We start from the raw sequence: 12,662 nt of genomic DNA on the forward strand, positions 1-12,662 counted from the left end.
TTTACCTCTCATCTCCCATCCAAATGCTGCCATGTATGTAATTGATATTTATCACAAGGAGCATTGCTTTAGGGCTAAACAAATTAATATTTCTTTTGCCTGGATCCTAAGTAGATTTGGCCATGCTATTTTAAGGTAAATTTCATTATTTGAGATAAAAAAACCATGGTCAAATTTTCTTAAGGTACAAGCAAAACAAATATCAGCAACAAATAACACGCAAATCAATTTTTCAGAGTTCCTAGATCACAAACTATACAAACATCAGTGGCTTGGATGAATGCAAATTTGCACAAGTGGATTTGAATTCATGATTGTAAAATTACAGCACTACAAGCATGAGACCCAAGACTGCATCCAGAATCAGGGACTAGACAACAGAAAACAGAGCATAGAAAAACATAAAGAAAACATAAAACGTATAACCCAAGTAACTCGCAGGAGTCAAGTCGCTCGCATCATGTTATATAGCAAAGTCATGTTTACTATGTGAATATGAATTCAAACACATCAAACAAGAATTCAATGCAAGTATGCAACACTCTTTAAGTCATTATATACCTAATCCACATTCAAGGCATCCACCACCGACTACGCTAATCAAACAGTTCACAATTCCCATTCGAGATTCCTCTTCACACCATATTATGCGATGACCTAACAAAAAAATATCAACAACACAATATACAATTGTCATTAAAATCTGGGTGATTCCCCTCTATGTTCAAAAGAATCTGACCATAATTATAGTAACTACATTTTTTTTTAACACCTAATCTCGCATGAGCATGGCATACCAAGTCAAGGGACAAAATAATAAGCAAGTACATAATAAGTACACAAAAAGTCCAAAAAAATTTCTCAAAAAATAATGAGCAAGTACACAATGAGTACACAAGTCCAAAAAAATTTCTTCAAAAATAATGATCCGAAACATATACCGGGCCTGAAAGACATCCTCTAAGTGGATGGTCAAAGATCCCCAGCCTCCTTTAGGAAGCAAAAGATAACATCAAATTGGCGAGGGAAGAAAAAGAAATCAAATACCTTCTGCTTGCTACACTCGAAGTCGTAGCTCATCAAGTGAAAACACGGGTTGCGAGAAAGAAAATGGCCTGAAATTGATATCCATTCCCGTATAATGTGACGAAAGTAGCCATTCTGGTACAATATTTCTCCATAAATTAGGGCATCAGACATCAACAAGGAACTAGGAAAGCTACAATTGATTGATTCCAGGCCCCAAAAAACAAAAAAAAAAGGTATCGCCCACAGTAAAAGTGTTGGCCAAGTCCCACCTTATGTGAGGTGGGACCCAGCAATTTAAATAAAGAAAAAAAAAAGGGGAAACAAAAAGAGGGAAAAGAGGGGTTAGGGTTAATTATTCTATTAGAGGGTGGATGAGAAGAAAACAAAAGAAGGTAGCCGTCTTGGGAGAAGTGCTTGTGGAATCCATCTCAAGGAGGAGGTGAAGATCTTATTCAAGGCATTTCAAGAGGAAGAAGAACCTTGTGCAAACCTACACTCGGTGAGATTGTTCTCATTTTATTATTGGAGCCTAAACTCTTTTTCATATAAACTCTTTGTTTGTGATCCAAGGAAGAGATCCTTGATGTATGTGATCCTCTAGCTTAGCCTAGAGAAGATACTTTGTAAGCCCATTATTGTTGATAGTGGAGGTTTGTGGTGGACTTAGGTCCGGTGGTTTTTTCCCCTCATATTGGAGGGTTTTCCACCTAAAAATTCTTGTCTCTTTCTTGTGGTTTGTTTTTTTTTTTGGTGGTTCTTACATTGATTAATTATTGTGGTATTCTCATTCTACTCACACAAAGATAGGAAAGTTTTCATCTAGTGAAGGGGTCTTTCCTAACAAGTGGTATCAGAGCAAGGTTTTGTGCCTACAAGGTGTTTGATAAAATTCTTGTGTGACTCGAATGGAGGATTCTATGGGAGGCATGATTAAATTGACATCTTCCAACTATGCCATTTGGAAACCTAGGATGGAGGATATCCTTTATTGTAAGGATTTGTATGAACCTATCCATGGAGATGAGGCTAGGCCAAAAGAGAAGACTGACAAGGAATGGGAGATAATGAATAGAAAGACAGTTGCACAAATTAGACAATGGGTTGATCAGACTGTGTTTCATCATGTTGCTCAAGAAACCAATGCCTTCTCTTTGTGGAAGAAATTAGAGGCCATGTATGAGAGAAAGACTGCACAGAATAAAGCCTCTTTGATTAGGAGGCTTGTCAACTTGAAGTATAAAGATGGGAAAAGTGTGACAGAACACTTGAATGACTTCCAAGGCTTGGTGAATCAGTTGACTACTATGAAGCTTGTCCTAGATGAGGAGTTGCAGGCTTTGTTACTTCTTAGTTCTTTGCCAGACAGTTGGGAGACTCTTGTGGTGTCTCTAAGCAATTCTGCACCTGACGGCAAGGTCACTTTGGATATGGTAAAGGATAGCATGCTAAATGAAGAGGTTAGAAGAAAAGAACAGGGAATATCTCCTGAAGCTGAGGCTCTTGTGACAGAAAGAAGAGGTAGAAGCAAAAGCAAGTATCCTTACAATAGAGATAAATCCAGGGGCAGGTCAAAGTCAAGGAAAGGCATAAAATGCTATCATTGTGGCAAACTAGGACACATGAAAAGAGAGTGCAGAGCATTGAAAAGAGAGCAGAACACAGAAAAAGGTGAAGCAAAGACAGAGGAAAAGGATGTTACAGCAGTTGCAGCTGATGCAGATGTCATTGTTGTTAGTGATGGTTGTGTCAACCTTGCATATGAAGATAGTAACTGGGTGATTGATTCTGGTGCTTCTTTTCATATCACTCCACATGGTGGTTTCTTCACATCCTATACTTCTGGTGATTTTGGTTGTGTTAGGATGGGAAATGATGGTTTATCCAAAATTGTTGGCATGGGGAGTGTATGTTTAGAGACCAATACAGGGTGCAAGTTGCTACTCAAAGATGTTAGACATGTTCCGGATATCCGCCTCAATTTAATCTCCACCGGCAAGCTTGATGATGAAGGTTATAGCAATCATTTTGGTGAAGGAAAATGGAAGCTCACAAAAGGCTCTTTGTTGATAGCAAGAGGAAAGAAAAATAATACTCTCTACATGATGCAAGCAAAGCTAAAGAAAGGAGAGGTGAATACAATTGATGATGATTTCTCTACAAAGCTTTGGCACAAAAGGCTTGGGCACATGAGTGAGAAAGGACTTCAAATTCTAGCCAAGAAGGAGTTGCTACCAAATACCAAAGGTGTGTCTTTGAAAACTTGTGTTGATTGTTTAGCCGGAAAACAACATAGAGTTGCATTTCATAGAACACCTATATCTAGAAAAATTAACATTCTAGATTTGATACATAGTGATGTATGCATGATGGATAGTAGAACTCTTGGTGGTGCACTTTATTTTGTTACCTTTATTGATGATCATTCTAGAAAGGTATGGGCTTTTGCTTTGAAATCCAAGGATCAAGTCTTGGATATATTTAAACACTTTCATGTCATGGTTGAAAGAGAGACAGGCAAGAAGCTAAAGTGCATCAGGGCAGATAATGGAGGTGAGTACAGAGGGCCATTTGAAAAATATTGCAAAGACTATGGCATTAAGCTCCAAAAGACAGTTCCTAAAACACCGCAAGAAAATGGAGTTGCAGAGAGAATGAATAGAACAATTGTAGAGAGAATCAGATGTATGCTCTCTCATGCAAAGTTGCCAAAACCATTTTGGGGTGAAGCTATGAGGACTGCAGTGGATTTGATCAACCTTTCTCCATCGGCTCCTTTGGATGGTGATGTGCCAGAAAGAGTTTGGACAGGAAAAGATGTATCCTACAGTCATTTGAAGGTGTTTGGATGCAAGACATTTGTTCACATTCCAAAAGATGAAAGGTCTAAGCTTGATGGAAAGTCTAAAGAATGTATTTTCTTAGGTTATGGCCATGAAGAATTTGGATACAGGTTGTGGGATCCAAAAGACAAAAAGGTGATCAGGAGTAGAGATGTTGTCTTCTTTGAAGATCAGTTTATTGAAGACTTTGGAAAGCAAGAGAAGCCGAAGTATTTGAACAGTTCTCCAATTAATCTTGATCCAGTTCCTCCACCTATGGTCCATGATGATGATAGGGGAGATGTGCAGGATGACAGTGAGCATAGTGATACAGGTGCTAGTGAGGGTTCTACAGGTGATAATGGTCACAGTGAAGCTTCAGAATATGGTGAACTATCAAGTCAGTCTGAAATGACAGAACCAGAGGTCAGAAGGTCTACTAGACAGCACAGAGCATCATCTAGATATCCTGCTTCAGAGTATATTTTTCTTACAGATGAGGGGGAGCCAGAATGCATCCAAGAAGTGCAGAATCATAAGGACAAGGATAAATGGTTTCAAGCTATGCAAGAAGAAATAAAATCCTTATATGAAAATCATATTTTTGATTTGGTAAAGCTTCCTAAGGGTAAGAGACTACTCAAGAACAAATGGGTATACAGATTAAAGGAGGATGAGAGCGGCTTAAAACCTAAGTACAAAGCAAGATTAGTTGTGAAGGGCTTTGGTCAGAAGAAAGGTATAGATTTTGATGAAATTTTTGCTCCGGTTGTGAAAATGTCATCTCTTCGGATTATATTGGGTTTGGCAGCTAGTATGGACCTTGAGATTGAACAACTTGATGTGAAGACAGCCTTCTTGCATGGAGACCTTGAGGAAGAAATTTATATGGAGCAACCTGAGGGGTTTAAAACTAAGGGCAAAGAACATCTTGTTTGCAAGTTGAAGAAAAGCTTATATGAGCTTAAACAAGCACCAAGGCAATGGTATAAAAAGTTCGATTCTTTCATGATGGGCCACGACTACAAGAGGACAAAATCCGATCATTGCGTCTATGTGCAAAGGTTTAGTGATGGTGATTTTATCATTCTATTGCTTTATGTAGATGATATGTTGATTATTGGCCGTGATACTAACAAAATTGATAGGTTGAAGAAAGACTTAAGCAAGTCGTTTGCCATGAAAGATATGGGGCCCGTAAAGCAAATGCTTGGCATGAGAATTTCTCGTGATAGAAAGATCAAGAAGCTTTGGCTATCACAAGAAAAGTATATTGAAAGGATGCTCGAGCGGTTTAATATGGAAAAGGCTAAACCGATTTCCTCTCCACTTGCAAATCATTTCAAACTCACAAACAAGCAATGTCCTACAAATGAAAGGGAGAAAGAGGAGATGCAAAAGGTACCCTATGCTTCAACAGTAGGAAGTTTGATGTATGCCATGGTGTGTACAAGACCAGACATAGCATATGCAGTTGGTGTTGTGAGCAGATTTCTCTCGAATCCTGGCAAAGAACATTGGGCTGCAGTTAAATGGATATTTAGATACCTTAGAGGTACTTCCAAAGCTTGCTTATGCTTTGGAAATGGAAAAACTATGCTAGAAGGATTCACAGATGCAGATATGGCTGGTGATATTGATACTCGAAAGTCTACATCGGGATACATGATGACTTTTGCAGGGGGAGCTGTTTTATGGCAGTCCAAATTGCAGAAATGTGTTGCTTTGTCCACTACAGAGGCCGAATATATTGCGGTGACAGAGGCATGTAAGGAAATGTTGTGGATGAAAAGATTCCTCCAAGAATTGGGCTTGAAACAAGACAAGTATACTCTTTTTTGTGATAATCAGAGTGCCATTCATCTTAGCAAGAATCCCAGCTTTCATTCAAGGTCGAAGCACATTGATGTGAGGTATCATTGGATTCGGGATGTGTTGGAAGAAAAGCTTTTGCATCTAGAGAAAATCCATACCGATGAGAATGGGTCGGATATGATGACTAAAATTTTGCTTAAGAAGAAGCATGATATTTGTATGCTTAAGGCAAGCTTGGTGGAGCCTCTCACATAAGATGGGAGGGGGAGAATTGTTGGCCAAGTCCCACCTTATGTGAGGTGGGACCCAGCAATTTAAATAAAGAAAAAAAAAGGGGAAACAAAAAGAGGGAAAAGAGGGGTTAGGGTTAATTATTCTATTAGAGGGTGGATGAGAAGAAAACAAAAGAAGGTAGCCGTCTTGAGAGAAGTGCTTGTGGAATCCATCTCAAGGAGGAGGTGAAGATCTTATTCAAGGCATTTCAAGAGGAAGAAGAACCTTGTGCAAACCTACACTCGGTGAGATTGTTCTCATTTTATTATTGGAGCCTAAACTCTTTTTCATATAAACTCTTTGTTTGTGATCCAAGGAAGAGATCCTTGATGTATGTGATCCTCTAGCTTAGCCTAGAGAAGATACTTTGTAAGCCCATTATTGTTGATAGTGGAGGTTTGTGGTGGACTTAGGTCCGGTGGTTTTTTCCCCTCATATTGGAGGGTTTTCCACCTAAAAATTCTTGTCTCTTTCTTGTGGTTTGTTTTTTTTTGGTGGTTCTTACATTGATTAATTATTATGGTATTCTCATTCTACTCACACAAAGATAGGAAAGTTTTCATCTAGTGAAGGGGTCTTTCCTAACAAAAAGCACCATTCTTAACATTTCCTGCAAGGAAAGACGATTGATACAAATCCTTTTTTTCCAGTTTCGTTCCCTCCTCCTTACACCCCCTCCGATACAAACGAAAGAAGAAAACCGTCAAAAAAAGATCCACGGAATTTCAAACAGAAATACGAAAGTTGGAATAGCAACACACGGGTGATCAGCTATTAAGCTTTCTTGGGGGACTTGGTGGCCTTAGAGGGCGACTTGGGCTCCTTGCTCGCCGTCTTCTTCGGGAGAAGCACCGGGTTGATGTTGGGCAGAACCCCTCCATGGGCGATGGTCACCCCGGCGAGAAGCTTGCCCAGCTCCTCGTCGTTCCTCACCGCCAGAAGCACGTGCCTCGGGATGATCCGGTTTTTCTTGTTATCCCGCGCCGCGTTCCCGGCCAACTCCAGAACCTATTAATCCCACATCGCGAACGGAATAGAACGTCAGGCGACTCCAGATCTACCATCGTAATAAGAGTGAACCGCAAAATGCATAAGGAATTACCTCGGCGGCGAGGTACTCGAGGACGGCGGCGAGGTAGACGGGCGCGCCGGTGCCGACGCGCTGGGAGTAGCGGCCTTTCTTGAGGTAACGACCGATCCGGCCGACCGGGAACTGGAGGCCGGCCTTGACCGACCGGGATACCGGCTTCTTCTTTGGGCCTCCGCCCTTCCGGCCGCCTGCGCCCTTCTTAATCTTCCCCCCGGTCTCCATCTCTCTCTCCTTGGAAATTAGCAGTTGGGAGGTACCAGCCGGAGGATGAGGCTCCTTTTATATATCAAAGTGGAGGGAGGTCTCCTCTTCCGGATCGGGTAATATTGGCCGTTGGATTCGCTTCTGATCCACGGCTGAGAGTATCTTGGATGGCGATCCGTGGCGGTAGGGATTCGACCAATCCGGTGAGGGTTTTAAGTTTCTGTTATTAGAATACTAGGTAGAAATACATCATGACAATCAAGTCGACAATTCTCGCCTCTAACCAATGGGCAACCTTCCCGTGTGGACCCTGTCATCCGATTGGACGCTGATTGGGGACCTCGAATGGTTTGTTTCGATGCGTGGTCGTCTCATGCGGTATGATGTTGCATGATGAGGAGAAGGAAAATTCGCGGAGGCGGTCCAAGTGGCAAATATTTTATTCTGACGACAAACCCTGCCATTAGTCGTGGGAAAGAAGATGCCGCAGCAGATGGCGATATCTTGGCCGTCCATCTCCGTCCAGACCATGAAAACAACGTGACATGGGAAAGCTTTACGGGCTACTGGCTTTTGCTGTTTTAGATAATGGCATTATAACCGTTTATATAATGGTTTGGCGACCTCCATCATATTATGAAGATAAGTAAAGCGGAAAAAAATATAGTAAAAGTTATTTTTGATTATTATTTTCTCTTATAACGGATTGTTGTAACATAAATAATATTTATTGTTTTTTCGTTGTATTTCTAAATAAAATAACATTATTTTTAAATTTTAATTTTTTTCAAAGTGCTTTACAAAAATGATTTTTTGCTATAAAACATACTATTTTTCTCAATAAAAAGACAAAAGAATATTATTATTATTTTTCTGTTATTGTATGTTATTTTCCTCATACTAAAGGACACTATTTTAATAATTGTTTTAATATAAAAACTTTAAAAACTATTTTGTGTTAAATAATGGTTGTTATAATTGTTAGAATGGTTAATAACATTTTTTTTAGCAGGAGACAGATATCGTAGGATAATATGTGCTTCCAATGCGCAAGCTAAGCCAAGTATGGAAGAGTCTCAAGATAGTTGTATATGTGTACATACATACATACATACATACATGCTTGTATGAATGTATGTATGTATGTATGTATGTACGTACCATAAGAGCTCCCTAGTGCATCAATGGCCTAGTAATCTGGTCCTTGTTGACAACCGCATAGAGAAACTCCATTGCTGTATCAACTATTATAGTCAAAAAGCATATAATCCGCAAGTATGATAACTGATGAGGGGCAAAATGGGTCGTCCTATTTTTTGGCACAATCATCCAATTTTGGCCAAGCCGACCCTAAGAGGCCGAACTCTAGAAGGCCGAGCTCAGGAGGCCAACCTCAGAAGATTGAACTCCAGAAGGCCCATCTCAAAAGGCCAAACTCGGGAGGGTTGGAGACCGATCAAGAGGTCAACCCTAGAAGGCCAACTTTAGAAAGCCGAACTTCAAAAAGCCGACCTCATAAGGCCGAGCCCAGAAGGCTAATCCCAGGAGGCCGAGCTCAAGAGGCCAAGTTCAGAAGACCGAGCTCAGGAGGCCAACTCCGAGAGGCCGAGCCTAGAAGGCCGACCTCGTCGTCCATATGCTACGGCCATGCTCTGCAGCAGTCTCACCGTATCATGCTTTGTTTGCTGGCCACGCCACAACATATCAATCAGGGACCATGCCCTGCTTTTCCAGCCATACCCTGTTACGACTGTCAATGCCTTATCACTCATAAGGACGGGCTGCACCGTGCGCCACAAGTAAGCTCTGGCTGCGCGCCATCCCCACTCATGTTGGGAACGAGCCATACCTCCGCCATCTGGACGCCCCTACAGAGACTATAAATAACCCCATCAGGTAACACCTAAGGGACTTTTGGCTGGACGAAATTTATCCCATTTTAACTTGATCGTCGGAGGGCTCTCGCCGGAAACACCGGTGAGACTTTGTGCAGATCTACGGCCGTTGCGCAAGAGGTAGCTCCCGTCTTCTCCTTCGAACTACCAGCGGCTCCCTCGACTCCGCCGACATGGTCACCCTCGGGCCAAATTTGAACCACAATAATAACTATTCTTGAATATCTAGTTTTTGCCATTAATGATCATTGATGATCATATGGAATAAAAGAAGGATATATATATATATATATATATATATATATATATATATATATATATATATATATATATATATAATATATATAAAATAGAATAGTATAAAAGCTCTGTTTATTATCCGAAATAAAGAATTATATTGATGCAATTATTAATATAGACGTCCACGTAACGAATGGGAGCAGCATAATAAACCATCTTAGATTTTGCGTATAGCCTTTGCCATAGCCTTTTATGGCCAAGCGATACAATATCTTCATGCTAACAGTATCTTGGATAAAATTGCAAGCACATTAATTGGAGCATATTGATATCCTAATTCTCTACCCAGCTTTCATGTTTCAAGATTACTCGTACTTAATTGAGAATGTAACATAATGGAAGATTGGTTAATTAGAAGACCCATGGATAAATATTATAATTGTTTGCTCCTTTGATGTCTGCCATATGGCTAGGTGTTTGTTATTCAAAGAGATCTTAGATTCTTGATCTTTACCTCCCCTCGCCCCAACAGAAGGAAAAAAGAAAAGAAAAGGAAAGGAAGTGAATATACTAGTGCACCCCTTCAATAGAGAGAATATCTTGGGAGTTGGTGCAAGGTGAGTCGAGTCGAGTCCAAGTTTCAATAAACCCACGCTCAAAACCGTTGGGGTTTGGGGTTCATATTTTATTCCCTAACTAGCTCACCGAAGAATCTGATTATGCCAGGGTTTCGATAATAAAGATATTATCGATTAGATGAGGTTCTCAAGTCAGGCTTAGACATGTCAAACCTAAATTTATACGAGATATATCAAACTATGCATCGTGAACAAGTAATGAAGCTAAAACAACCTATTGTTTGGGAAGTTTATGAAATAACCAATTTTATGCTCCGAAATTAAATCATGATCAACGAACACTTGATAATTAATCATATAACAATAATTGACTAAAATTTCAAAAGACCTGTAATTTAAACTCAAATGCCAAAACATATTCAAATATGTGATTCTATTTATTCTATGCGGGGCCGGCTCAATCCTTAGACGACTTGGGGCGGTGGCCTAAGACCCCGGCCCAAAGAAGACCCATTACAGGAAAGGCCTCAAATACAAAATAGAAAGAAAAAAAAAAGGCTCCCTTAGTGAATTCTCTTTAGGCTGGCTCACTACAAGAAAAGCCTCAAAGAAAAAACGGAAAGAAAAAAGATTTTCCTTAGTGAGTTTGCCATGGGGCCTTAAATATATTGAGTCACTCCTGATTCTATGTCATTAGATCATAATACAAAATTTCATATGCCAAAAATTTAGAAGTTGAATGGTTTGTAATTAAAACTAATATAACGAGCGAAGAAACCAAGGCCTTCGATCAAAAAAAGATCGGAGAAATGAAGCCCTACGTTTCTCCAAGAGATATGGTGGCGAGGCTCTTCCGGCAATTTATAAAGGCCGGAAAGGGTGTCCTCCCAAAGATCATGAGGCTTGATGAGGTGGGATAAATTGAAATCAAAAATATCTTTGATAATTTGGTTAATCAGTCATGAGCGAGTCAAGGTAGGTCTAAAAACCTCAAACTTGGACTTAGACCTGAAATGTTCATTCATCATAGATCTTTGGAACTTGCTTGCAAATCGGCTCTGGAGGGACCTGAGCCATGGCCCTACCGCGGTAGAACTCGTCGTCGGAAAGAATCCATGGTGGATCGAGGCCTTGATTGTCTTGAGTCCAAATTAGACTCTGACCCACCGGTCGAGCACAAGACGAACACGTCGCCTGCAAGAACGGCACCGTGCAATCGAATTCAGTTCAGAGGAGCACTTTGGAATTTGGCGAAAACCAAAGGGGCCGCACCAAAGAAAGAGACTCCCAATTTGCGGCACGACCCATGCCCACTTTAATGCTCCCACGTGGATCGGACTCTCCACGAGCAGCATATTCCCACGCCTAGTATTCTGCATTCATGGAAGGAGACAAGCATTTCCTTTTTTTTTGTTTGTTTACAGCCATTTATCGGAAGTGCCCTCAGATCCATTACAACCAATCCGAACCTTAAGTAGCTGCCCAAAATATCCTTGACACTTATCTTTTTTTTAAACCCTATCTTCAAAATAAGAAAAGAAGGCTCAAGTTTAAAGTGAGAATAGATTGATAGAGTGAGGGCGATGTTGGTAATCTGGAGTGGTTCTATACTTCTACGTGCAATGCATATAAATAATGAAAGACCATGTGAAGACCTTGAAAGATAAAGAGTCATAGCTTGTTATGGATAGAGTATGGCAGACAGCCAAGACAAGTGAGTATTTTCCTAACAGCAAAAGATATATTTGCGATCAGAATCGTGTTGGTGACTTCTAGGTAGGGCTTTTTTGGAATTGTCTAAGATACCCCTTTTGTAGCACATATTTGTTTTTTAATTTTATTTTTTTGTAAAATAGAGTACTACCTCTATAATTTAGAGTTTTGTACATCTTATTATCATGGAATGAAATATTAAAAACAAAACAAAACTCTTAAAAGAAATCAAGTTGCCAAGAATGTGAGATACTAGAGAGATCTTGTGTAGTATATAGAACTAAAAAACCAATATTACCTTAAGACTAGTCTTTTCGTGTATGATCCTAGATCGTTACGTAAACAAATCGAACCCTACTCAATGTACAAGCTACTACTTATTGGAATTGCAAGAATTAACTTGCACCCACCGGTCACCTAATTTATTTACTAGGGTTATATTTGGCTTTGCTGTCACCATTGTTTTCAGAAAAAAAATAGAAATAGAAGTTTTGCTTCCATTTTTTTTTAAATTTTCGATATGAGAAATATGTTTGGTGGTCGCTATTTTTTCTCAACAAAAGAAATCAAACTAAAAAACTATCTCGCATCACCGCTTCTCCAACTCTCTCAAATTCTCTGCTTGGTTCGGCCTCATCGAGAGTACCAGCAACTCGCAGAATAGTTGGTTATCGAGATTTACTGTCGATGAAAGGTTATCTGCATCGAGGATGGCCTCCACCATGATCTAATGGTGGGCCTTAATGTACCACTCGAAAATAAAGGCCATGTGGGGATGGAAGAGCGTCTCCAAGAGCTCCATAGCGAAGTCGATGTGGACAAAGAAAGGGCCGATATCAAATATCTTAAGAACTTGGAGGACGAAGCCTCGGACATTACTGCAAAGGCGAGCAGGAAAGGTGAGGTGGAGATGGGCCCGAGCAAAGAGATATGAGTTGGGGTTATCGACAGTGGTCTAGGTAGGGTTGTGGATGATGCAAACCTAGAGCATCTACTTAGCATGGCC

At 40.2% G+C, this 12,662-nt stretch overlaps 1 protein-coding gene across 1 annotated transcript; it reads right to left on the reverse strand.

Moving 5' to 3' along the window:
* Positions 1-6,523: 6,523 nt before the first annotated feature.
* On the reverse strand, positions 6,524-7,298 carry LOC103696590 (histone H2A). The gene is made up of 2 exons (XM_026801117.2): positions 7,039-7,298; positions 6,524-6,944 (listed from the first exon to the last, which is right to left on the reverse strand). The coding sequence occupies exons 1-2, from the start codon at positions 7,246-7,248 to the stop codon at positions 6,711-6,713; spliced, it is 444 nt and encodes a 147-aa protein (XP_026656918.1). The 5' UTR covers positions 7,249-7,298; the 3' UTR covers positions 6,524-6,710.
* Between the last annotated feature and the right edge of the window lie 5,364 nt (positions 7,299-12,662).

This window comes from Phoenix dactylifera, chromosome 12 (assembly GCF_009389715.1).
Source record: "Phoenix dactylifera cultivar Barhee BC4 chromosome 12, palm_55x_up_171113_PBpolish2nd_filt_p, whole genome shotgun sequence".
Taxonomy (NCBI): domain Eukaryota; kingdom Viridiplantae; phylum Streptophyta; class Magnoliopsida; order Arecales; family Arecaceae; genus Phoenix; species Phoenix dactylifera.

Bases quoted from the DNA above. Each gene is read 5' to 3' on its own strand.
- LOC103696590 (XM_026801117.2), bottom strand. From the start codon at position 7,248: ATGGAGACCGGGGGGAAGATTAAGAAGGGCGCAGGCGGCCGGAAGGGC. The intron at 6,945-7,038 runs GTAATTCCTTAT...TGGGATTAATAG, and splicing joins TCGAGTACCTCGCCGCCGAG to GTTCTGGAGTTGGCCGGGAA.